The 26,828-nt window shown below is 61.0% G+C and overlaps 1 protein-coding gene across 1 annotated transcript in view; it reads left to right on the forward strand.

Annotated features, from left to right (window-relative positions):
- The first annotated feature begins 7,697 nt into the window (after positions 1–7,697).
- SH3PXD2B (SH3 and PX domains 2B) overlaps positions 7,698–26,828 on the forward strand; it is an 82,457-nt gene continuing 63,326 nt past the window's right edge. The window contains exon 1 of the mRNA XM_079145399.1: positions 7,698–7,935. Coding sequence (XP_079001525.1) covers positions 7,861–7,935 — 75 coding nt within the window. The 5' untranslated portion in view covers positions 7,698–7,860. The remainder of the gene's footprint in view (positions 7,936–26,828) is intronic.

Here is a 26,828-nt window from a genome sequence, read left to right on the forward strand (position 1 = left end):
GGAAAAACAGGGACCAGACTTACCCTCCCTCCTGAACTAAAAAATGGGACAAAACATAGGGAGCAGTTGTAGTCAGGATGTTGGACTGCAGATGGGAGAAACCCCGCAGCAGCCCTGAGCCCTGGACAAGAGGCTGTGAGTGCCCAGGAGCCAGGACAGCTCCCACATGGAATCACACACGCACAGGAGAACACCACCCATGCCAGGGAAGAGCCACCCTTCAGGAGTTCAGAGAAGCACACAGGGCTGGGAACAGCGTCCACTCTCAACAACGAGAGTGGGAAACCTTATAACTCACCAGGCGTCAGTCGGCCTTCCAAGAAGGACCTAGCCTCAGTAATGAGGAAAAATCAATCCTAGATTAAATGCAGCTTTGATGTTCCCAATAAAACATAAGGGCAAGATCTGAAAGGATCAAACCATTTCTAAACAGTCTCACTGTATCCTAAAGTTCAAGAATACTTATACTTACCTGTAAAAATATCCAACCCCACAAGGTAGAACTCACTATTTCCAGAATCCAGCCACATCTCAGCATTGTCACTGCTGATATCCTAGCCTGGAGCACACGGCTCTCCTCTGCACTATTGCAGCAGCTGCCTCCCTGATAGCAGTCAGGATAGGCTGACTCATGCTGCTGTAACAAATAGCACCAAAAAGCCCAATCACTCAACTGCCAAAGATTTTCTCACACTTACATCGAACAGAGCTCTACCCTGGTCCTCCAGGGTGCTGGCCCAGGAAGCAGCCACCATCCAGACCCTGCCAGGTGCAGAGCAGAGGCCAGGTTCTCTGTGGGCCCTCCTGCTTGAAGATGAGACCCTCTGCTTCTGTTCACTTTCAGTGACGAAGTGTGTCCCATGATTGACTCTGAGTTCTGGGGCGCGGTGGCAGATTACAATTCGGGCATGAGCTCACAAGACCTGGAATCTGTCCTCGCCAAGCAGACAGAGTGAGCTCCTTAAACAGACACCAGATCATCCTGCTGCCCTCCCTCCATTCCCTGGTCCACGGGATACCAGGGTTCCCAGGGTCCCTGCAAGGCTGCCACTTTCCAGCTTGGCACAGCCTGCTCCCTCCTTCTGTTGGCCTCTCCCCAGGAGCGAGCCCTGCAGCGCCACAGGAAAGCAATCTCCCATTGAGCTCACTGATATCTCCCCAGCACCTGGTACAGTGCCTGGCACCTAGTAGGTGCCCAGTAAATACTTCCAATTAGCAAAGGCAGCTCTGGGCTGCCCAATTGAGTGGCACTTTAGGATCATGCTCTGAAACACTTGATCTGAGCACAACAAGGCTGAGCCACTGTCTTCCTCATTGCTAGAACCACCTCATAGCAACCAAGCAGATTGGCCTGGGACTGTGGGGATGGGAGGTGCGGGAACCCTTCTCGCTCAGTTACTTGTTGCTCCTTGGTGACAGGCTGCCACCTTGTGGCTGAATGAGGAAGTGCAGCTAGTCTGCCTGGAAAGCCGCTTTTGAAACAGTATTTCTGCAAAGCTTCAGAAACTTCTGGGAACAAGACTTCACCCGGCTCAGAGCTCTCAGAGGCCTCTGGAGCAGGTGCCCATTGACCTGAAGTGCAACCCCAGGCTTTTTTGTGATCAACACGACCTTGTGCACTCACACACATCCATGGGTTCGTGGAGCCAGCCAGTCTGCCAGCTGAGCAGCTACCAGGGGCCAGACACGGCGCGGAGGAGGAGGCCCCTCTCTTCCCGTGGAAAATACAGCCTCCACTTCTTCAGTGACTACTGGCTGAGAGCCCGCTGGCCCTGGACAGGCGCTGGACAGCACTCACTAGTGAGAGGCTGCACTGTCCTCAGGAAGTGGACGTGCTAGCTGGGACAGACCAGGACAGGATGGCAAGGATCAGGTGTGAGGGGAGTGCCGGGTGACATTAGACCAAAGCCTGAAAGAGAAGGACCTGGGAGGGAAGAGCATCCCAGGACGAGGAAGGGCACCTGCAGAGGTGTGGGGAGGGGCGAGATGCAGTCCACGCTAGTCAGAGGCGGGATCCCCAGGCTTACGGGGTCTGTCGTGGTGCCATCTTTGCCATGGGCAGGGCTGCGGCATTCTGGGCGGGGCAGGTGGGAGATGCGATCTGACTTTGCTCTGCTGAAGACCCTTCTGGCTGAGGTGGACAATAGCCCTGAGGAGCGCGGGCTCAGTGGAGGGCAGGGTACACCAAACCAGGAAGGCTGCAGTCCTGTCCTGCGGAACCGGGTCTGAGTTCAAGTCCCAGCTCCACTTGTGTTGTGACTGTATTGTGACTGTGTTGTCCTGTGTTGTGACCCTGGGCAATGGCTCTGTGCTTCTGTTTTCTCATTAAAATGAGACAAATACTCATGCTGCAGAGTTTTTGGGTATCGCTATGGCCTGGGTATGTTTGGGTGTGTGTCCCAGGTGCCTGAGCCAGAAGCTGGTCCCCAGCATGGCGTGTTGGGTGGAGCATCTGTAGGAGTGGGGTCTAGTGGAATGTGGTCAGGCCATGGGGCGCCCCAGGAGGATCAGCACAGTGCTCCTAGGACGCTGGTTAGCTCCCACCAAGGCAGGTTGTTATAAAAGGATGAGCCCGAGTCTGCCTGGCTTCCTGTGTTGCCTCTTCTGCACACAATCCCCCTGGGCTACCATCCACAGTGAGACCCTCATAGAGCCTGAACAGATGGGGCCACTCACCTAGGGCTTCCACCTTTCAGAACTGCAAGCTAAATACGCTTCTTTTCTTCAAAAAGCACCTGACCTTGGTGTTTTGTTATAGCAACAGAAAATGGACTAATACAGACACATTAGCTAAACAAATGGACATGAGGTGTGGTACCATAGGTGGCATCTGGGTGGCGCTCAAGGAAAATCACAGCACAACACACACATCCCTTTACAAAGCAGGAAGCAGAGACGCTGTACACCACAGTCGGTACACACCAAGCAGGAGGACGCAGAGCAGAACTAAGGGATCGGTCGTGCAGGCCTTGAATGGCAACCTAAAGCCATGAACAGGAGCCACAGGGTTTCCGAGTGGAGGAGGATCGTGAACAGGGTTTCCCCTTGGGAAGATAAACATGGCAGTCAGGAAAGAGGGAAAGAGGGAAGGGAGCAGCTGAGGCTCTTTCTCCCCCTGGGAAGTGAGATCACGGGCCTCCCCTCCCCCGCCCCAGGCTCTGCCCTGCAGCCTGGACACCTGGAATTTTGCTAAAGCCCTGCTTCCCTATGGCCCTGATCTCTTCCCCAGGCCCAACCTGGTGGCTGCTAAGCGTTTGGGGCTTGGCTGTTTTAGTGACCAACATTCTGCCACACCAGCCAACCAGACCCAGCTTCTCCTGTCCTGGAAAAAAGCTCAACTTGGTCCAGAGACAGGTAATGGGGAGAGGCAGCAATGAGCTGTCGTCCTGGGGACCTGGAGCTTGGGAGCAGGGCAGACTGCCGGCCAGGAAGGCACCCAAATCACAGACCCAGGCCCAATTTGAGTGGAGGGCCCCAGCGCCCCGCCGTTCTGCAGCCCTTCTCCCAACAATCCTGCCACATGGAACTCCGCAGCCCACGGGCCTGTCACTGATGCTCGAGGGTCCACAATGCACTTCTAGAACAGAAACTCGGGAGAATAAATCAGGAAGGCAAGAGACGGAGCTGCTCTTTCCCGTCCTCACACACTTGATTCGAGGGAGGTACCAGAGCCCCCGGAGGCAGTATGGACCCAGGGGGTCTCTGGAAATGGGCCACCCCAGCAAGCCCAGCCCGGAAGGCTCCTTAGTGCTCGCAAGGACTCGGAGTGAAGGAAGCGCAGGTTCACCCAGCTCGCAAGCAGAGGCCCTTCCGTGCTGGACGCTGGGAATTTGAGACAGAAGGCCATTCCAGCCACCTGAGAGTCAGATACTAAGACATGATTACATCCCAGAATCATGGCTGGGGCCAGGCGCCATGGCAGCCGGGGGAAGGAGGAAACCGCGTGTCTGGGAGGCAGGGCTTCCTGGAGGAAGGGACGTGCCAGCAGGGCTCTGAAGGTTGACTAAGAGGTCACAAGCAGACAGTGCAGGAGGACCAGCTACGTCAAGACGCACTTGGGGAAGCCACCCTGTCTTCCTCTGGAGGTGACGAGTCACTTCTGCTCGTCACAGGGAATGAGTCTAGACACAGAGCCAGGGGAGAAGAAGTCAGGTGGAGGAAAGGGCAGATGTCCATCGGAGCAGCAGGGAGATGAAATTCAGCTTTGGGATTCGGATGCAGGTTAAAGGGATGTGTGGCCGTTATCAGTTTAGCCAGCAGCAACGTCCTTCAGAACACATGAGCGGTGCTGGTCTGGCCTCCCCTAGCCCCAGCCCAGGCCTGGAGGGTCACAGGAATCTGAGGCTCACAGGGCGGAAGGGACTTGCCCACGCTCACACACCTGGAGAGGGGCCCGGCAAGCGCTGGCACAGATGGACGGTCAAGTTCAACTTTTGCAGTCAGACTGGCCTCCAATGCCTGCTGCATCCGGGCTCTGGGTCTCAGGGCGCCCTTTCTCCTCACACAGCGTCCATCCCATCAGCATACGTGAAGGTGGAGTGTGACTCGGGAGGCCCCTGAAGGGACGGATGATGCGTGTGAAGCCCAGAGCTGGATCCAGGCCTGTTGGCGAACACCACAAATATTAGGACAGCGAGCAGTTGGAGAGCGCGTTACACGCAGGGTTCAGGTCCCAGCGGGATTACCCTCTGTCTGAGCGCTCCCCGCTGTTTGGACTCCCTGGAGGACTTGAATTTGCAGAAGTGGTTTGTGCTTCTCACCAGGAATCAGAGCGTTCTGGCCGCAGTGAACTGCAGTGACCTCGGCTTGAGATGCGTGTTTGCAGATGGCCCCCCGTTCTCCCAGTCACTGCCCGTGTGGATCCTTCCAGTCTGAACAACCAACCCAAACTACACCGCTAATGCACAATTCAGTTCTCCCAAAAGAAAGAGGCTGTCCACTCAGAAAAGCCCAGGGGAGGCCAATGGCAGGTATTGAAAACCAACAGGGAAGAAACAGCTCAACTCTAACACAGGCAAGGACTCTGCTAGACATTTCTCCAAAGAAGACGTGGAATGGTTCAAAGCTAATTACCAGGAAATGCAAATCGGAACCAGAGAAATCGCTCTCTGCGCCCATTGGCATGGCTGCTTCAAAACCAAAGGATCAGAACATCACAAGCATCGGTGAGGGCATAGAAGAGCGGAGCACCGTGCGTCCTTGAGGGCAGTGAAAAATGGTGCCTCGGGGGCAGACAGCCCAGCAGCACCTCCAAACAATTAGGCATAGATTTATGGGACACGGAATACCTCACCTGGCTAGGTACCCCAAAGAATTGAAAGCAAGGTCTGGAGCGGACGCCTACGCCAGTGTTCACAGCAGCATCTTCCTACCACTCAAAAGGTGGAAGCCACTCAGTGACCATCTGCTGTGAATATGTAAAGACAATGGAATATTACTCAACCATGAAGATGAAGAGAGTTCTGTCACCTGCTACAACGTGGGTGAACCACGAGGACGTTACATGAAGCAAATCAAGCAGCACGGAAGGACAGATGCCCCCTGGTTCCCCTTATTTGGGCGCCTGGAGTAGTCAAAGTCGTGGAGGCCCGAAATGGCAGGGTCTTTGCCAGGGGCTGGGGGAGGGGAGTTGGGATCATTATTTAATGGATCCAGACAGTTTCAGTTTAGGAGAAGGAAATGAGGTAGACATTGGTGAGCGCCGTACCACGAGGTGAATGGGTTCAGACCACCTCACTGCAGACTTCAATGGTTGAAATGCTAAAGATTTGTGTTATGGATATTTTACTGCAATGGCCTTAAAAAACACCAACCATGTGGGAAGATGCAGGTGCAGCAGGTGGAGAGACAGCCTGGTCTCCCCGGGCCAGGCTTGCCCCTGCCACTGCAGAAGTGGACACGCCCGGAGGAGGCCCGAGCCCAGCTCTGCCCTCAGGGTGGGCCTGGGGCAGGTCTGCCTCCCTGGGAAATCCGGAAGCTATCTGGTTCACAGATTTCCTCTAGCTCTGCACTCTGGGCTTCTGCCTTATTAGGAAGGAAGGCGAGAATCACACAGAGGAGGCGGTAAAGATGACAGAAAAACCAGACCTTCACCACACTGGACGGTCCAGTGAGGCCGCAGGACTCTTTGACTTGGCAAAGAATGGGCCTCACTGGAATTACAACTTCAGCGAGGGTCCTGGTTGCAGATGCTGCCCTCAAACTGGGCCAGTGAGGACAGTGTGCAAAGAGTCCACTTACAAAGAGGTGGACGGGGCCAAGGGAATCAAAAGGACAGTGCTGTACTGTGGCTGGCAACGGCAAGACTGTGACCACCCCCGGTGCCACAGTGGTTACAGGAACCCTGCGAGAGTCCATGTAGAGAAGGTCGCCTTAGGTAAGGACAATCCTGCAGGAAGGGAACCAGGGGAGGAGGAAGTGGGTACCCAGATCTCTCTCCCCACCTCAGGGCCTCCCACTAGCCAAGTCCAACAGAAGCCAGAGGACAGGGAGCCTGCTAGGAGATGCATTCAGGCCTCTGCGGCCAGAGCAGATTGGCAAAAGCTGAGAAGGAAGTCCCAGGAGTAAATGGCAGCGTGGCTCCAAATGAATCAGCACCACACAGTCCACTTGACCTGACCAGGGTGGCTGAGGAGCACCCGCTCCTGCTGCCACGAGTCCCTGCCCTCTTTCAATGGCTGATTTTGAAGGTGCTGGGGATGGAGCCCTGGGCTCTTCCAAGCAGAGGGAGAGCTGCGAGTTTTGCTGGAGAGAGCCCCTGCTAAGGACCAGGGCACTGGCCAGGTCCTTCATTCATCCTTCACCCACTCTGCCAGTACAATACCCCTGGAAAGTGAGCGCCAGGGCGGGTGGCAGCCCACTGGGCAGCAGCACCATGGGCTCTGCCTGCCAGCGCCGGACTCTGGCCACTGCTGCCAGTTGCACCCCCTGAAAAATCAGATCAATTACCAGCACCCCGCCACACACACCAGTGGTCCTGAGGATCCTGAGCAGTTTTCTCAAGAGCACGGGTGTGCAGCCCCTGGTGGGAGCCAGGACTCCGCAGTGGGGACTCAGGGCCCTGTTAAGCACCACCTGGCCGCTGGCTTGTGTGCACCACCCATTTGCCCTTCTGTGCTGCTCTCATCCGGGATGACCCTGGAGTGAGTTTGTTTCAGTTTTTCTCTTCCTCTCTCCCTACTTCCCCGACTAAACCTGGAAGACCTGGTCAGGAGCTTCTTGCTCCTCCCTGAATCCCCAGGGCTTGGGGTGGGCTTGTAGTTACCAACGTGTATACAGTGGCTGGACACTGCCAATGGCTTCGCGGGCATTCGAGGACAGCCCCGGTTGGTAGACAGTAATGCTGGGCCCATTTTATGGGTGAAGAAACGTATCCCAGAGAGACAAAGCGACGGGAGAAGAGGCAGAGCTGGAATGGGAACCCTGGAGTCGGGCTCTCCCGGCCGGCCCTGCCCCGCGGCTCCCGGGGCGTGCGAGCGCGGGAACGCGACCCACGTCACTCCAAGAACGGACGGCGGACGCCAGCCCACCCCTCCCGGGGCGCGACGGCTGCGCGCCGGGACAAAGGCCGGGCGGGGGCCGGACGTGGCCGGCGGGGCCGCGCTCCGGGGCGGCGCGGGCCCTTTAAGGGGCGGGCCCTGGGCGGGGCCGTACGGGGCGGGGCCTGGAGGGGGCGGGGCCGGGCAGCGGGACGGCCGGAGATCGCGCGGAGCGAAGGGCGGCGGCGGCTCGTGCTCGGCGCGGGCTCCGGATCGCGCTCGTCCCCGCTCGCGGCTCCGGCTTCGGCTCCCGGCTCCCGGCTCCCGGCTCCCGGCTCCCTCCGGCCCCGCAGCCCGCGCCCGGCCCCGCGGAGGAGCCGCCATGCCGCCGCGGCGCAGCATCGTGGAGGTGAAGGTGCTGGACGTGCAGAAGCGGCGGGTGCCCAACAAGCATTATGTGAGTGCGGCGCGGCCCCCACGCCCCCTCGAGCCCGCGGCGCCCGGGCCAGCCGAGCCCCGGCCCCGCGCCGCCCGCCGCCCCGCTCCCCTCCCCCTCGCCTCCGCGCCCCGTCCCCTCCTCCGCCTCCTCCCGCCGGGCCCCTGCCCGCCTCTGCCGCTCCCCTTCCCCTTTCCGTCTCCCGCAGCCCCCGCAGCTCCGGAGCTGCCCATCCCTGGAAAGGTCCGGCCCCAGCCGGTGTAGGGGACAGAAGGGACACGGGAAGCGCCCGCTCTCAGGTCACCCCTCATTGTCCAGGGGTACCTGACCCGCAGTGCCCGGCCAACAGGTAGCCCCTCCGGCACCGCCGAGTTTGGCCCGGTCCTTTTGGGAGAGCCAGCCTGAGCGACCTAGATCTCTGGGAATGGATCATTGGAGTGCCCCCCCCCCCCCCATAACTTCCGTGTAAAACTGTAGGAAAGTTTTCTCTGGGAATCTCCCTCTGTAAAACGAGTCTTGTTCGGAGCTGGCGAGGACTTGAAAAAATGGGTCAGTAGTGTCGTTTTGCAGATGGGAAGGGTGAGGCTCAGAGGCTGCGGGTTCTAAAACACAGAGCTGCCTTCAGCCCTTCCCTCCTGGAAGGTGAACTTGGGGCTCCCGGAGACCTGCAGGTGGAAAGGGACCATGTCTGGGTCCAGGAGGCCCTGGGACCACCTCTGAGCTTCTGGGTACAGAGGTGATAGGTCCAGAGGTCTTGGGGAGGGCCTCTTTCCAGGAGGAAGGGGCTGTGGTGTCTCTGGGGACGACAAGGGGCAGCAGAGAAGTTAGCCAGGAAGGGGGAGAGAGCTGGAGGGAGGGAAAGAATCCTGTGGAGAAGTGAGAACAATGACTGGAAAGGGCGTTGGCTGTGGAGGGTCGACTGGGCCTCCCTGGAAGCCCTGTCTGCATCCAGTTTTCAAAGAGACTCATCCTTACACAGCAGAGCGACATGCCTTCCATGAATAGCCTGTAAAATCTGGAGATAGTGGGGAATCCACTGTGCAGTCTAGGAGAAGGGCGTGCTGCGAGTCTGTATTGTTATTGGCCAGGCAGCCAGTTATTCAGCCCTCAGCCTGGTGGGAAGCTATTTCCTGGACCTGTGGCATCTTTAAATAGAGTGAAGTTTCCCTCGATCCCAGCTGAGCTAAATGGTCTCCCCCCGCCCAACCTTTTTTTTTTTTTTTTTAACTGCTTCAAGTGCTGCCAAATCTTGGTTTCTTGTTGGAGCCTGTTAAGTGTGTTAACTGAGTTGCCTTTTTGGTATGAAGACAGTTTTCACCAACATGGCAACAGGAGGAAGTCTGGAATTCTTCCTGCTGCCTCCCCCCGGGTCTGTGAGCTGCTGAGACTGGGCAGTGGCATCCATGTCTCCCTCCTGTCCTCTCCCTTCAAGTGTATCAGAGGACTGTTATTGTGCCCCTTTGACAGATGAGGAAACCAGGGCTCAGAAAGTTGAGGTTCTATGCCTGAGGTCACAGTCAGGAGCAGAGCAAGTAGGACAGTCCAGGTCTGTTGGGCCCCCAAATTGTTGCCCTTCCAGACCACACTAGATCCCAGGTCCCTACACTTTCCCTGGGCAAAGTCCTCTCAAAAACTGGGAAATCTGCCATATCATTTATGACAAACCATAAGTTTGTGGTTCTCTGCTCCAGCAGATGCCTCTGTGCTACAGGTTTGAAGGTTTTGCAACTTTGGGGGCATCTTGCTAAGCTCTCAGCCACTCTTCAGGGTCCCCCTGAAGCAAGTCTGTGTTCCCGTTTGTTGTCTCAGATCTTGGTCTCCCAGCTTGCCAGCTGTGTGGCCTCTCTGCCCCTTGGTCTCCTCATCTGTGAGATGGGGATGCTGGTGCTCTCTTCCACTGTGGCCACCCTGTGACTGGCAGCAGTGGAGCTCCTTAGGTCCCTGCAGCCTGCCTGCCGCATGGTGGCCACGTCACTCTGATTGGGAGCATGCCGAAGTCACATGGGGGTGGGGATTCCACCAGGGACTTGTTTTTCTGTGTGTGTGTTTAGTCACTCTTGTGATTCAAGGGGACGTCTCCCTTCTAGCCTGCCTGAAGGGGCAATGTGGCTCAACTGAAGCTGAGTTGTCTGCAGGGACAGAAAGCTTGGTGCCATGATAGGAAGGGGTTCAAACCTGCAGGAACCAGACCACTACCACTCCTTTTCCCAAAGTTTGTCCCCACCTACACCCAGGAAGGAATAGCAAGGGGACAGTTATTTAAAGGCCTGGACTTGGACTCCGTTTAATGTCCCCTTTAGGAAACCACTGTGAAGAGAGCATGAGCCAGGGAGCTGGGCAGTCCTGGTCTCCACCACTTCCTGCTGTGTGACCTTGCACTGGTTGGTTTGCCTCTCTGAGCCCTGGCTTTCATGATCTGCAAATTGAAAATACTGCTAGATTACTCTTCGACCAAGTTTCTCAACCTCAGCACTGCTGACCTTCTGGTCCAGATCCAGCTTTGTTGTGGGACTGTCCCATGGTAGGGCGTTCAACAGCAGCCCTGACCTTATACCACTCACTGGGCTGCGCCTCTTCCATTCCACCAGCTACCACGTGCTGGTGGTGCAGCCTCCGACGCAGGAACCCCCCCACTGACCTCTGACCTCAGCAGAGAGCATCTCACACAGCCCCCCAGTCAGCACTAGAATATGCAGAGCGGTTTCAGAGAGTCGGTCACCACCCGGCCCCTGGAGGGACAGGCCATGGTGCTGCAGATGTCAGGAGAGGGCAGGCCTGGAATGCAGGACTGCCCATCGGGGCTGGGCCACCTGTCCCACCCGAGGGTCACCTTCTCCACACCAGGATGGCTTTGGCTCCGGCCCCGGCCAGCCCGCTTCGCCTGCATCTTCCCGGGGTGGAAGGTGCAGGGCGAGAGCTGGCAGGGCTCTGGACCCCGGCGCCTGGGCTGGCAGTGGTGGCAGAACTGTGTGAAGAGGCCTCCCTGGAGCTGCGCCTGCCCCGGCCCCGGGCTTGGGAGTGAACGGGAAGGGGGCACCTGAGCGCGCCATCCTCTGGAGACCCCCGATGGCGCTCTCCGGCCGGGCTCAGGTAGGGGCACCACCTCCTGCACTGGAGAGGGTACCCGGCGGCCCTCGGTTCAGCAGAGTCTGGCCTGCGGGCCCTGGAGAGGCGCCTGCTCTGCTGGGGAGCCTTCGGGGTCTCGGGGGCCGACAGGTCCTCCTCCTGGAGCCACGCTGCACCCACCGCTGTGCCCAGGCACCGACCAGGTGGCCTCTGTGCCCACAGTCACCACGGGCCTTCAGGCGCCTGCGGTGAGTCCAGTGCTCCGACCACAGATGGCACAGAGACGGGAGTCCACGCTCTCCACGGCTGCTGCAGAGCTGTTTTAGATTTTTAAGAATAACCACTAAACTGGACGTGATGGTGCACATCTGTGATCCCGGCTGCTCAGGAGGCTGAGGCAGGAGGATTGAAAGTTCAAGACCAGCCTGGGCAACTTCTTAAAAGAAAAAAAGAACAAGAAACCGGTGTGGGCGCCAGGCCCTGGTGCCTTCCCAGCCACGGGGCAGAACCTCTGTGAGAGAACTGGCGTGCTGCGTTCGATGTCTGCCTCGGCCACACACTCGAAAAATGCAGACCAAAAAGAGCTGGGCATGTAATCCCAGCCGCCGGGGAGGCCGAGGCAGGAGGGCGGGATTTGCAGGCCAGTGGCAGCAACCTAGCGAGGCCCCAGGCAACTCAGCGAGACCCTGTCTCAAACTAAAACTGTAGAGGGCTGGGGACGTGGCTCCGTGGTGAAGCGCCCCAAGGCTCAATCCTCCGTGCCCCAAAATACCCACGTGTAGAGGTCAACACCTCAGGTCAACAATGAGGTCAAGACCTCAGTCGCTTCAGTGAGGTCTGGTCCTTCGCGTGAGTTTCCAGAGCCCACCAGCCATCCCCGCAGTCGGTTTCGGACCTTCCCGTCCCGGCCTCCCCAGGATGCCTCACGTCCTCCTGCGCTCCGGGCACTGCGCAGTGACTGCCTTCCACGTGCTGCCGGCTCATGTTGTCCTGACCGTTTTACCCTGTGCGGGAGGGAGCGTCTGGCCTTGGCCATCCTGTTGACGCCGCGCTCCTTGGCCGCTGCCAGGCAATGGCTTCGGTGGTGGCCTCTCCTGGGCTCGGGTGCCCCGGCAGCCAGCCTGAGGCTTCCTTGTGCGGTACCGGGGCCTGGGGCCTGGGCTGTGTGCGTTCTCGACCGTGGGCATTCCGGGAGCCCTGCCCTGGCACCTTCATTCCTCACCCTCCTTGACCCTCTGAACTGTCTGCCCCCATCTGCTCAGGCTTCACACCTGCATGGGACACGTCAGGGTCCTCTTCTGTCACTTGCCTGTTGTCACCCTCCTCTGTTCCAGCGTGTTTTCTTATTTGTCTTCTCTAGACTTGAAGGTTCCATTTAAGGATACTAATCTTTCAGGTAGTTATATTAGTGTTCTTGGTTTCCCCTTGAGGAGCTGGAGGCTCAGAGAGGTCGAGGCATATGCCTGAGGTCACACAGCAAGGAATGGCTGCCCAGAAACTGAGCTAGATGCCTTTGTGTTGGGGGAGACAGAGCAGCCTTGTGATCCCACCACCCAGCCAGGTGACCTTGAGTGGCTCACTTAGGCTCCTGGGCCCCAGTTTTCCCTTACGTAAGGTGTTGGAGCCATCCCGGGCCCTCCCCTGATCCCCCAGTTCATCCAGCCAGGAGAGAGGAATTGGACATCACCCCCAGCCTAGGTCATCTTTGCGCCCCGGGAAGCTCGGGGTGAAGGTGATCCTGGAGTGCTGGGTGAGCCTGGCCTGTGAAGCCCCTCCTTGGTCTACCAGACTCGGGGAGGCTGCAGGCACCGGGCCGGGCGGTGCACGGGGTCAGGGCAGATCCGCCTTCCTGTGCCCCGTCCCCACCGCATGGAGGGCCCCTGGCAGGTTGGCCCTGTGGTCTGGAACCAGCCGTGGGTCTGTTGCCCAGATTCCCTGTGTGTGTTTTCTGGCCGCCTCCCTCCGGGCCCTGCCGTGGACACCCACGTGGAAACCCCCAGTGGGCAGCAGACACGGGAAGGACTCCGTGTTAGAGGCTGCGTGTCCAGGGAGTTCTGCTGGCCGTGACTCGGCCCCGACCTGGGCGTCCAGGTCTGTAAAGCAGGCGCAGCCAGTTCCCCCTCCGCTGCGTCTGGTCAAGGGCTCCAGGGTGCCCACGCGCGTCTGTGCCCCGTCCCTGCTCGGGGTGGGTGCCAGCGGGTAGCCCGTTCCTGGAAAGGCCTGCTTGCCCTCCAACACGCCCGAGTGTCTGTGCGTGGGTGGCGGCTCATGCCTGCACAGGGCAGGGTGGTCATCGGGCTGAGCCTGGTGGCGCCCGGGGGAGGCAGGTGGCGATGATGGCCATGGACACTGTCAGAGACACGGCCGAGGCCTGAGTCCCCACGTCCCTCCTGCCTGCTGCCCCCAGGGCATGCCAAGGCCATTCTGGGCTCCTGTGTGGTCCGGGCTGGGCACCATGCTGCAGCTGGACAGACCCGTGAGCCAGATGAAGCCAGGTCCTGCTCGGCACTGACCCTCGCTGCAGAGGCAGTGCCCGTGGACCCCGATGGGATGACTAGTGACCGCTGCCTGTCACCAAGGCCAGGTGTGCCTCAGGAGGGGCGGGCACAGGGCCTAATTGTCCCTGACGCCGTCCTTCCAGGAGGCCTGCAGGCCTGGCAGCTGTGCGCTGTGGTCCTGATCCCCGCAGGCCCCTGCCCCGCTGCCCGCGCGTGGCCTCCCCTGCACGCCGCTTCCCGCAGGCGTCCCGGGGCCAGAGTTGTGGAACTGCCGCGTCCTCAGAGTGTCGCTCGTCTCCCGCGTGCAGACCTGCGGTCCCGGCACCAGGCAGCTCCGGTCACGCCCCACTGTGCCGCCTCCCAGCACGTGCCCTCTCCGCGCCTCGGCCTCCTCATCTGTAAGATGGGGATGGCGGTAGCTCCGGTGCCATCGGGCTCGGGTGAGGGGCGGGGCTGGTCCTGGTCAGGGCTCGATGACAGCTGCTGTCTCAGGAGCACTGGCCCCTGTCACCTGCGGTAGGGACAGAGCCAGGAGAGTAACGTGGCTGTCCTCACATGCCAGGGTGCCACCAGGGTGGCCAAGGCCCTTCCTCTGTCTCTGGAGCAGCACAGACAGCAGCTGGTGGAGAGCAGCGAGCGGCCAGTCCCACCTGGTGGCCGAGGGAGGGTGGACGAGCGTCCCCAAGTGCCCAGGAATAGAGCTGACAAAATGTATGTTGCTTTTTTTTTTTTTTTTGCTTGTCTGCTCTTTTTTCTGTTTTCCAAATGTCTGCAGTGAACACGGTCCTGTTTTTAGTAAAAAAGAAGAAAACAGGAATGCTCGTTTGGGAAAGAAGCTGTGCCAGGCGCCCGAGCCCCACATCCTGTCCTCCCAGGCCGGCCCCTCCGCTCTCCCAGCCCCACGCAGAGAGAGGTCTCAGGATGTGGCTTTCCTGTCCCAGCTGAAGAAGCAGAAAGTGACCCAGCTGGCCGTCTGCTCCTACGGTGCACCTGGCCCGCCGGCCGTCCTGCCTGCGGCCTGGCCCCAATGCACCCCAAGGTCACAGTGGCACCAGAGAGGCCCTGCAAGTTAGGGGGTGTCCATTCCCCTCCCTGGAGCCAGTACTCACCCACCTGTCACCACCAGAGGTGCAGCCAGAGCGAGCGGACCAGGCTCACTCGGGGGACCTTCTCCCCAAGAGGACCGGGCTCCCTCAGGGGACTTCTCCCCCAGGAGGACGGGGCTCCCTCGGGGGACTTCTCCCCAGGAGGACCGGGCTCCCTCGGGGGACTTCTCCCCAGGAGGACGGGGCTTCCTTGGGGGACTTCTTCCCCAGGAGGACGGGGCTCCCTTGGGGGACTTCTCCCCCAGGAGGACGGGGCTTCCTTGGGAGACTTCTCCAAGAGGATGAGGTTCCCTTTGGGGGCCTTCTCTGGGCCAAGCGCGTCCTGGTTGCAGGTGACACACTCCTTTCTCCCGTGTCCAGGAGGTTGGCTCAGCGCTCCCACCCCCTGGTGATGGGGACCCACCCTGGGCTCCTGGAGCCTCTTGGTCCGCAGGGCCCAGCTGGGAGCCAGGGACATGGGAGGCCCACTCAGAAGACTGTGGCTCTGCCTTGGCTGGGCTGCAGCCTGGTTCTTGCCCTGCTGGCACTGGCCCTAGGCCTCCCAGAGGGAGCAGTGGCATGTTGGAAGATTCGGGAGCTTGCGTTCGGTGCTGCTGGTCAGTTGGTTCTGGAGCCCCCCTGCCTGGGCTCAGGCCCCAGAACCACGTGGAGCTGTGGTCCCTGACCCCTGGGTGTGTCGTGGGAACCATGTGGGGGGAGAGGCCCGAGGTGCAGAGCCCATGGCAGGGGCACTGTGGGCAGGGTGGCTGTCCCCCTAGGACTCTGTCCTCCAGGTCCTGCAGAGTCCCCACTGGCCACAGCTGGGCTCCTCTGCCTGGTCTCCGGGCTGCAGGCCATTCTCCCCCTGGCTCCGGGCCACGAGCTTGCGGCAGGCCTGGCCTTGGTTCCTAGCTGGCCGCCTTCTCCAGTGGTGGCGATGGAGGGCGGGCGGGCGGAGCTCTGCCCATCTCCAGCCACCCCGGGGCACAGGGCTGCCGGATTTAGCAAATGAAAACACAGGACACCCAGCACAATTTGAATTTCAGATAAACTCACAATATCTGGGACACGTTTATGTTAAACAGTGCTCCGCTGCTCCGTCACGCATCTGAAATTCAGGTTTCACCAGGCATCCCAGACTCGGCGCAGAGCTGCCCAGGGCCATAGCTTTGTAGAAACGGCCACCACCAGAAAACGTCCACACGGTCGTATCAGCAGTCACTCTGGAGAGTGGGTGACAAACACAAGTCCCTCTGGGCCAGGCGCTGCTAAGCTCAGCGGGTGGCCGGCTGGGTGCACTGGGCACGGAGGCCTCCAGGGGCGACCTAGGGCCAGCCTCCCTCCTGGCTTCTGGGGAGACCTGGGGAAAGCAGGAGGCGACCCGAGGTGCTCTCGAAGCATGGGAGGCCGTTATCCAGGGACAAGGGCAGAGGAACTACAGGCAAAGGACGGGAGGGCAGGAGCGGACGAGCTGGCTTGTGGCCTGTTTGAAGAAGCAGGAGAGTTTGGACAGAAGACGAGGCTTGGTGGTAGGAGGACCTGGGGCTCCTGGTCACCAAGAACCACAGGGGACAGGGGCAGGGCCCCACCTCAGGGAGGCCCTAGCCAAAGTCCAATGCTTGCAGGCTGGCACCCGGGCTCGGGAGCTGGTGCCCAGGGCCCTCCCAGCCCGAGTGCAGACCAGGCACGGAGCACTGTCCAGACTCAGGGCGGCGCGTGTGCACGGCGGAGCTGAGCAGGGAGGGAGGGAGGCGCTGGCGCCCCCGCCCCAGGAAGCCAGCGGAATAAAGAGCCCTGGCCTGTTCTGTCCTCCGTGCCCCATGACACCGTCTCCCGGGGCGGGCAGCTGCGTCCAGGTCTCTCCTGTGCTCCGGGGTCTCCTGCTTCCTCCCTGAGCTGCCCCTCTGTGGGCACGAGTCAGCAGACTCTGGTTTGCTAGTGGCAGGCACAGACCCTGCTGTCATGAGCCAACAGGATGCCTCGGGCAGATTGGCTGGCAGAGGCAGCGGAGAGCTCGGCACCTGGCCTCGGGAAGACCGCGGGCAGCTGGAGGCCTCGGAGTGACCGTGAGTCTGGCAGGCCACCCTGTTCCCTCTGTTGTCACACCTTTCAGCCCCGAGTCCAGTTCTGGGAAGAGAGATTCTGACTGGTCACCTCACACTCGGAGGGTGGAGGGCGTCACGATCGACAGCACCACTGGCATGGCTGGTACTGACGGCAGAGGCAGCAGCCAGTCGCGGGTGGCAGAGGCGGGGCCCGGGCAGCACCTTGGGGGCCATCAGCAGCCCATTTCACAGATGTGGAAACCGAGGCCGAGCGGGGAGCCCAGGATCACACTGGCCCCGCTCCCCACCACTGACCCGGAAGAGGGGCCCAGCCAGCCGCCCCCCCCCCCACCCACCCCCCGGCACACCCTGGCGTCCCCGAGGTGCAGGAGGACGGCAATGGGGTCTGCTCCACCCAGCAGAGCTGCTGAGCGGTGGCCCCCGCCTCGTGGGCCGGGGAAGCTGGGACCAGCAGGCGCGTCACCGTTTCCGCCTCCCGGGCCAGGGTGTGAATCAGCAGCCTGCGACTGGCCGCCCTTGGCTTCGCGACAGTTCCGCAGATGTGGGTTTATTGTCTGCGCTTTGGCCGGGGGCCTGAGAGGTGGAGGTGACCAGGCTCAGTCCTGTCCTCAGGGGGGTGGCCCTCTGTTGAGTGTGCCTCGGGGCCCAGCGAGGCCAGCTGGCTGCAGACAGGGAGGGCCAGAGGCCTGGGCTGCCCACCCCACTGCCAAGGTGTCCAGGTGGCGTCAACAGGACAGCCGCCTCGGGGCTCCAGGAGGCCGCAGAACCTTCCCAGCGCGGCCCTTGAGCTTGGAGGGGGGCTTACTCTGAATGTTCCCAGGCCTCCAACTGAAATCGAGCCTGCCTTCTGTGTAATGAGGCAGCAGCCTTCAGTGGCGGTAGTGACACCTGGGACTTTTGCCACTTGTAGAAATTCACAGTTGCTCCCTGGAACCTCGCAGGTCATTTGAGCCATCATGGCGTCCTCTGACCCACCGCGCGACTTTGTGATTTTGTTGTGGTAACAAAGCGCACATACAGTCATGGTTTTGTTTTTCAAACATTTCAGTAACTGTAGTTCCATTTAATTCATTTAATTCGAAATCCTATGTGTTTCACTCATTTTAAATCATTCTGAGGAGGGATCTGTGGGTTTCATCAGATTTCCAAAGAGGTCCACCTCCCCAAAAACTGGAAAGGACCCTGCGTAGACGTTTTGGAAGCCACGTGGCATGTGTTTGACCTGGCTCTGCCAGCTCCTGGCTGTGCAGCCTTGAGTTAGTGGTTTAACCTCTCTTTGCCGGTTTCTTTTCTGTACATTGAGAGTAACATCAGGGGGAGGACTGATGGACCCGACACAGGCTGTGTGGACCACGTTGAGACGCGTACTCTCAATGAGCTGGTCCCGAAAGGAGCCCCTTGAAACGTACAGAGGGGCTTGCCTCAAAGGCTGGAGTGTCTGGACAGTCAGCAGGGTGGCAATGGACAGTGTTCAGAAGGCCCGAGCAAAGCCAGTGCAGATCGCCCGCGGGACATGAGAATCCCATAACAGGGCGTTCCAGAGCATTCCCGAGGCGGTGCTGGCCTCCGTGGACCGCGCGCTCGGACACCACCGACTGTGGACCAGAGATATTTCCAAAGCAGCCGCCTGGCTGCCCTTGGCCCCGCGGCCCCTCGCCTCCTCTGCTGGGCGAGGTGGAGGTCCTGCCCTCGCCCCTCAAGCAGCACGGATGGCCACCGCCGAGGTGGCGTCTGCAGCGTTGGGTTTAAGTTGCCGCGAAGCGGCTGAAGCAGGCACTCTGCCATCCAGAGCAGGGCCTGAGCACCCTAGGATCGGGGTGTCACGCGGACCCGTCCCTCGTGCCGAGGATGGACGGCAGTGTGATCTCAGTTCCGGAAGTACCTCTGTGTGTGGAGAAGGGGTCCAGGAAGCCGCCCCGCACATCACCCTGGGCTGGCAACGAGGCGGCTGAGACCCCAGTCTCCCCGTACTGCTCAGGACTGCTGGCTGGCAGGTCACTTCACTCCTGGCCCTTCTCCGTCCCCTGCAGTCTAGAAACAGTGACGCAGGCAGCCTCATAGTGTTGCTAAGATGGGCGCGTCCCGCACCTTGACCCTTGGGCGTCAGGGATCACATGGAATTCTGTGCACGTTTATTACTGTCCAAGCTCTCCCTGGGGAGGACGGGACAGTGTGACATGACAGCCGAGTCCACTGGGGCTCTTACTGGGGTGGAGGGATGATTCTCTGCCTGATGGGGAGCCCAGCAAGGCACCATCAGGGGTGGCCCAGAGTACCCACAGAGTCCGACCTTCAGGAACCACATACAGTTCTGCTGAAAAAGGGGCTGCCTGTCTTCACAGAGTGGAAGCCACATGGGCAGCCCCTCTCCTTTATCCAGCACTAGAGCCTGGTCAGTAGTAAAGAAGTGCTCGTTAAATACAAATCCACATTTTCTTTAAAAGGAGTCACCAAGAGACTCTGAGGAGAGGAATCAGGCTAGATAATCTCGGGAGTAATCAGTTTTCCATTGCTACAACAAAATACCTGAGACCTGGTCATTTACAAAGAAAGGGGGTTTGTTTTGCTCACAGTTCTGGAGGCTGAAAAAATCCAAATAGCATGGCGCCTGCTCTGGTGAGGGTCCACCTGGCTGTGTCACCTCCTGGTGGGTGGCACTGCAGCTTTGAGAGGGAAAGACCACGTGAAGAAGGGAGCCGGGAGGCCAGACCGCCTTCTGTAACTGCTCACTGTGGCAGACCTGGCCAGGCCCCTCCTGGAGGCGAGGATGGCTCAGTCACCCTGCAGCAGGCCAAAGTCATGCTGGAGACCACGCTCCCTACACGAGCCCTGGGGACAGACACATCCAAACCATAGCCTGCCGTGGAGCCACCTGCGCCAGGTGAGCAGACAGGCGGAGGGTGGCGAGGAGTCCGCCATCTGCCCTGCAGGCCAGGCCTGAGCTAAAGGCCCGGGAGGGAGATGGCAAGGAGCCTGCTAGCTGCTGCCCGGCTCCTCGCTCTGTCCCTTCCCCGTCCCTGACCTGCGTCCGCTCCCGGGCCCCCTGCCACCTGGAGGTGCCTCCGAGCTCCCGTACCTCCTACACCAGGCTTTGGAGGCCTCCCGAATCCTGGCTGGAGGGACGAGTCCTCTGTGCCCCTTGGTCATCTTGGACATCTTGAACCCACCGACGGCTCAGCAGAGGAGGGGGCGGAGAGCAGCCACCCTGTGTTGGCACCTGCTGCATGCCTGTCCTGGCTGTCACCCCGCCAGCTGGCCTCTTTGCACAGTGCAGGAGTCGGGCTGGCAGGACTTGCCCCCCTCAGCTGGGAAGTCAAGGGCAAGGTCAGGGTCAGGGTCAGCTCCACAGGGTCCCGAGCAGCCAGTTGGAAATGCATCTGGGGTGTCCGCGTGGCCAGTGCCGCCTGTCCCTGTGCGCACAGGCCTGCTGCCCACCACACTGACCAGCTGCACAGGTGCCGCCCCGTGGCCTCTCGGGACGGGTGGTCACATGGCTGCTGAGTGGTGGAGGTTGGTGAAGGTCCTTAGGTGAGCATGTGACCGTGCATGCCGCGAGGCCTCTGTGCCCGCATCCAGCCTGCTCCCCTTGCCTCCAGCTCTAGGCCTCGCCCAGTGTTGGGGACAGTCACCATCCCCTCTAGTCGCTAGTTCTTATCGGCCGTGGTCGCCCTGCCGTGCTGACAGGCACGAAGCTCGTTCTCCTGTCAGCCAACCTTCCCCGGCCTCCCACACTGCCCGCTCTGGTCACCTCTGTCCCACTCTGCCCCTGAGATCGCTGCTCAGTGTCCACACGCAGCAAGAGAGGTGGGCTCACCTGCTCTGCCGACTTAGTTCACCTGCAGAGCCTCCTCGGGTCCTGCCGTGCTGGGTGACGGGATCCATTCTGATGGAACCTTGTGAACGCTCATGTGTCCTTCACCCACTCATCCCTCGGTGGTCCTCCAGGCCTCCACCCAGCGTGCTGATTCAGTTATGGATACCTGCCCGAGGTGCTGGTGCTGGGTCGCACGGCAGTGCTGTTCCTGGGTGCTGGTGCTGGGCCATGCTGCAGTGCTGTTCCTGGGTGCTGGTGCTGAGTCATGTTGCAGTGCTGCTCCTAGGTGCTGGTGCTGGGTCATGCTGCAGTGCTGTTCTGGGTACTGGTGCTGGGTCACACAGCAGTGCTGTTCCTGGGTGCTGGTGGTGGGTCACACGGCAGTGCTGTTACTGGGTGCTGGTGCCGGGTCACGTGGCAGTGCTGCTCCTTGGTGTCCCAGGACCCTCCCTGACTTTCCGTGGTGCTGTGCCGATCGATTTCCCGCCCACCGAGCACGACAGCCCCTTTCTGTGCGCCTGCCCAGCATTTGCTATTTTCCATCTTTTTCTTAATTCCCATTCTAACCGGAGTGAGCTGCTCTTCCACTGTGGGTCAAAGTCTGCTCTGCTATCTTGGAGGACATCAGTGCCATTGCCTAGGGTCCACATGACCCCTTCTCATCGGGTGCCCTCAGTTAGGCAGGGCCATTCTGGACACAGGCAAGCCTGAGTTCCTATTCTGGCACCCTTCCTAACCAGCTGTGTGACTTTGGGCACGTGGCCTAGCCTCTCTGAACATCACTTTTGTCTGCTAATAACATGGGGCAGAAAATGGGCTCCATTCTGCAGGGTTTCCCGGAAGCAGAGTGCTGGGGATAGAGCCAGTGGTCACCAGGTGCTGGTCCCCAGCTGAGAGCTCCTGGCACCCCTCAAGGTCCAGGGCACATGCGTCTCCAGCCAGAAGGCCTCCCCACTCTTGTGGCAGGATTGCCCTCATCCCCTCTGCAGAGTGCCCAGGGCTGAGCCTGAGAGAGAACCCTGCAGAACCCTTCTCTGTTGAGTGCCCACTGTGCTGGGCACCAGGCTGGGCCTTTTGGGTGGGAACCAAGGCCTGGCCTGGCTTTTCCTCACACGTTGCCCAGGCCGAGTCCAGTTCCCTGCCCTCCACATGGTGCTGTGTTTCCTTGGGTAAGCCAGTCCCCCTCTGAGTCTCCGGCTCCCACGACACACCCTAGGGAAGTACTCAGTGTCGTGCACAGTAGGACCAACCCCGTGGCTCCTGCTCGTCCTTCCTCATGCCTGCAGCCTGCGTGGGCTGCCCTTGGCCATCTCCACCCTGTGCACCCTGTGCGTGGTGGGTGCCGAGCTCGGCTGCTTGGTTCACTGGGGTGGCGCGCAGCTTGCTGTCTCTCCTATCTCTCCCATCTGACTCTCCCGTCCATCTCTCCCGTCTCTCCCGTCTCTCCCGTCTGTCTCTCCTGTCTGTCTCTCCCATCTCTCCCATCCCTCCCATCCATCTCCCGTCCGTCTCTCCCGTCTCTCCTGTCTGTCTCTCCCGTTCCTCCCATTTGTCTCTCCCGTCTCTGCCATCCATCTCTCCCATCTCTCCCGTCCGTCTCTCCCGTCTCTCCCCGCCCTGCCCAGGCTCTTCAGAGGCTGGCAGCCTTCAAGACCTCAGCAAGGCCCGAGTGCCGCCCTGGAGGTTTTCCTAGAAAGCCTGCCTGGGCTCCGCTGCCAGCACCTGTGCTTGCCATTGGCATGCGCCCGTGCCGCCGCGGCCAGATGTGTGGAGAGGTGTGTGAGCTGGCCGCTGGGCCCACGGCCTCGCCACCAGTCGGCGTCGGGTCTGTGCGCGGGTCTGTGCGCGGGTCTCCCAGCCAGCGCCAGGGTGCGTGTCCGAGTGTGGGGAGCCCCTGTGGGCTGAGCCCGGGGGCGCTCCTGACCCTCCTAACTTGCCCATGCCCTGGGGTTCCTGGTGGGCGTGTGTGCCAGGCCTGTGCCCCTCGGTCCCCTGCCGGCCCTGCTGCCATTCTCCCATGGCTCAGATGAGGACAGCGAGGCCAGAGCCCCGGAGGGACATGTCGAGCCTCGAGCCCCAGAGCCAGGTTCGTCCGGGCACCGCAGAGCCAGGCTGGACCCTTCCACCTCTGGACCCCAACGGCGTCCAGCAGCCAGTTGGCTCTGATGTTTTCCTTCCGGCATGAGGGGAGGGTGTCGTGACCCCCAACGCCAGGTTCTAAGGGGCCCCCCGCAGGCAGGGCCCAGAGCGATGCCCACCTCCCAGGCCCCTGGTCCTGCCTCCCGGGTGGGCCAGACCTCCCTGAGGGGCGTGAGCTGCCGCGGGTCTTCTCTGCTTCTCGGTCACTGGCCCGAAGGGCCTGGGCAGGACTGGGGACTGTGCTTCCAGGGTCGGGCTCCCTGCCTGCGCTCCCCTGTGACAAAGCCAGCTCTGCTTCTGGTCCCTTGGCAGTTGAGCTGTCCATCCGGCCATTTCAAGCAGTCCTCCCTCCAGGCCCAGAGCCTGGAGCTGGGCCCGTGATGCTGGACCGCTCCCGTTTGAGCTTTCTGCCCGTCTCCGTGTCTGTGTGTCTGCCCCCAGGATCTTTCCCCAGACGCACTCTCCGTGGGCCTGGGGGGACGGTGGTGAGGAGAACAGACCTAGCCCTGCCCTGGAGGGCGCCAGCAGACAGGGTGGCAGCCAGGGACCCACGGAAACAGGTGCTGAGAGGGCAGCGAAGTGGCCATGGGCACCTGGGCTGGCAGCTAGACCCCTCGCAGGGGGAGGGCACCCGGATGGGCACAGAGAAGAGGAGATCTTAGCAAGAGAAGGACACTGTCCTGCCGGAGGCCCTGGGCAGGGCCAGCAGGGCCCGCGGCAGAGGCCCCCAGCCCCCATATGCTGCTTGTGGTCCTGCTGGGACCTGAGCACCACCCAGCCCTTGGCCAGGAGCTGGGTATGCGTGGGTCTCTGCTGCCCGTGCCCCGGGAGCGACCAACAGGAGAGCTGGGCCTGGGGGAGCCGCCAGTCTCTAGGACAGCAAACCTGCGCCTCCTGGCTACTGCCCCCTGCACACCTGCGCACAGGTGGGTCAGAATCTCAGCCCCCCCCCCCCCCCCCCGCCTGCTCTGCGCCACGTGGACAAAACGGCCGGACGCAGCCCTGGCTCCCGAGGGCCCCGCCTGATCTGAGCACCACACACACTGGAGTCTGGGCCCTGATCCAAGTACTCACTTAATTGAAAAAAACTGGAAGAAGAGAAAACTGGGCAGTCAGCCATCCCAGCAGGTCACCTGCCACCGCGCCTGAGCGTGGTGATCCCGCTGCTGACGTGGGGACAGCGGAGCTGAAGCCCGGCCGCAGGGGCTGGGCATCCCAGGCTTGGGGGCTGGGGTCTGCCCCAGGTGCCCGCTCCCAGCTGCTCAGCCCAGGGCAGGTGCCTCCTGTCCTCCCCTCCCGCCCAAAGCCTCCGCCTTTCTGCAGCCATGAGAGGGGCACGTGGTGTCCCCAGCACGGGACAGCACACGGCAGGCCAGCCTCCTCGTGGGAGCGCGGAGCCCAGCTCCCCTCACCCTGGCCCCTCCCCCAACCCCGGCCCTCCCAGTGGCCTGAGGGCGCTGGGCGTTGTGTCTCTGCAGCAACACATTCCTGTGCTTCCATTTAAAAGAGGAGCCCTGTTTCTCAGCACTTCCGGTGGTGAGGCCGCCGTGGGTGTCGGGGCGGCAGACAGATTGCAGGGTGTCGCAGTTCCACGCAGAGGCCCGGAGCTCTGACCTACATAGGCCAGACGCTGCCGCCCTGCTCCCATCAGCCAGGCCTCTGCCCCGCCCCCTCTCCTGGCCACCACGGCTCCCCCCTTGCCTGCTCCCCACCCCCAGGCCTGTGCTGTCCACTGCGGGCCTGAGGCCAGGGCAGCAGCCTGGAGGCCTTAGCAAGCTCTGCCAGCCCAGAGGCAGCCAGCGTGGGAGCGCCGAGGGTGGGGATCACACCGCCTTTTAAAGACGGTTTCTGATGCAGGGTGCAGACCCCTGGACACCCTGGACTATTCCCAGACCCTTCTGCAGGAAGTGGGTTCTTCTGGATCTTTCTGCTTTGAACTAGCTCTTCTGATTGACAAAAAATAAGGTATGTCCTTAGGGAGACAGCGTGACTTTCCAGTTCTGGTGTGACACCTGAACGGCCGCGCTGGGTCAGGTGGGATGAGCAGCATGTCCGTTGTCTTAAGCACTGGCCATTTCTTTGCGGTCAGAACATTCAGAACCTCCTGGCTATTTTGAGATGGGCAGTGGTCCCTCTGCTGTGCAGTCGAACCCCAGAGCTGTCCTCCTGCAGAGGCAGCACGCCCCTCGGCAGCACCTGGCCCCAGGCTCTGGTGGCCACCAGCCTGCTCTCTGCCCAGCCTTTCCACCTAACATGGTGGCCTCAGGGCTGTGTGTGCTTTGTGTTTAAGCTGCAAAGCAGGACGCCCTTGGTTGTCCTGGGCCAGTGCCCTGCTGCCCAGGGTGCGCAGCCCGCACAGAAGCCAGGGCCCCGGCACACTGCAGAGACCGTGGGTTTCCTCCCTCCATCTAGAAAGGGCTGTATCCTGTCTCGGGTATGAAAAGTCGCATCCGGGAGGGCCCCCATCCCTGGCACCTCCCAAGGGGGCATCAGCTGTGGTTCGACCCTCCTGCCTAGTGGCGTGGGGCTCAGCAGGTCTCTGGCCTCACACCCCAACTGTAAAATAAAGGACGGTCCAGGGCGGGACGTTTGCATGCTGGAGTCTTGCCTGAAGCGGGCTCGGCAGGCCTGCGGGTAGCGAACCCAGGCCCTGGCTCAAGTCTCCGCCGAACGGACCCATGCTGTCTGAGGACTTGGCCTGTGGCTGCAGGGTCCGCCTCTGCCGTGCGCAGAAGAGCCGGCAGTGCCGTGCTGTGGAAACCAGGTGGCCGCCTGGCGCCTGCCTGCCTCTCCTCTGCAGGATGCCGGAGCTCCTTGGAGGCCCACTTGTCAGCTGGCCCGTCAACTCCGAGAGCTGTCCAAACTCAGTCCTCTGGGCAAGTCCTCGGGCCAGAGGCCCAGAGGGCATGAGGAACTCGCAAGCAGCTTCAGACACCGTCGCAAAAGTAGAAGAGTGTCCGCAGCCGAGGGCAGGCCCAAGTCACCGCAGGGTGGATCCAGATCGGGGATGCGGGCGCTCCGCGGCCTGGCCCGGGTGCCCTCCACGGCAGGCCTGCTGATGCCTCAGAGCCACTGCCGGTGGCCCCCAGCCCACCCGTGCCCTCTCCTCAGGCGTCTCTGCTGTCACCCAGGTCACTGCCACCAGCACTCTGGAGCCAGGGGAGGGCCGTGCCTGAGCAGTGTGTGGCCGGTTGCCCTGACCCACAGCTGCAGAGAGGGCGGGGCGAGGCAGGCCCCGAAGGCCCCTGTCCTGTTGGCCCTGACGGCACCATCACGGCCACGGGATTCTAGGGCTCTCGGAGTCTCTTGTTCCTTTTTTTTTTAATATTTTTATTGGTTATTGATGAACCTTTATGTATTTATTGGCATGTGGGGCCGAGAATCGGACCCAGTGCCTCACGCAGGCTAGGCAAGCGCTCTGCCCCCGAGCCGGCCCGATTCCCTCCTTCTGGACGCGGCTCTGTTCTCCACGCTGACTCACGTTTTGACTTGGGTCGCTCTTAAAGGGGAACTTCAGCCACCCGCCATAGATGGCAAGCGAGTACCCCTGGCTGGGCCACCCGGAGAGGGGATCCGGGGCAGGAAGGAGCCAGTGCCAGACTCCTCCGCCCAAGGCCCGCTCCCTCTTCACCCAGGAGACACAGTGCGGGAGGCCCCGTCCCCCCAGTCGGACTGGCCAGTGCACCCCAAGTGTGATAGCCCCACCAGGTGACTCTGAAGCAGCCTCTGAGACTAGGAATCCTGCCAGAGAGGTCTGCAAGGCGAGTGACCGCAGACTTGGTCAGCAGGGCGGAAGCCCCTCCTGGCGTGCTGGTCCACACCGTGGAAACCTGTGAGCTCACTGTGTGCTGAGGCCAGGCCCAGCTGTTTCACATCATCCTGGCGGGCGGCCTGTCCACGGGGCTCTGGGCCTTTGTGAGAGCCATGGCCACATGCAGAGGTCTGGGTTAGTGGGTGGCAGGAGCAAGGCTGTCCGTCCCCCGGGGCTCTGGGGCTCACAGAGGCCTCTCGCTGCCCCTGGCTTTGCCCAGGCCGGCACTCCTGTCTCAACGGCCACTTGGCCTGATTCTGGCTTCCGTCTTTATTCATGGCAGAACTGACTCCTTGGCTGACGTTTGGAAATGGGGCCCACATTCCTGGGTGTTTCATGGGGACCTCGGCGCACTGGCCGGGGCTGGACCTGCCACAGGAGGTGAGGACAGGACAAGCCACAGAGCGTGCTCCCTCGAGTCCCAGCGTGAGCAGA

Source organism: Sciurus vulgaris (assembly GCF_902686455.1).
Source record: "Sciurus vulgaris genome assembly, chromosome: 6".
Classification (NCBI taxonomy): domain Eukaryota; kingdom Metazoa; phylum Chordata; class Mammalia; order Rodentia; family Sciuridae; genus Sciurus; species Sciurus vulgaris.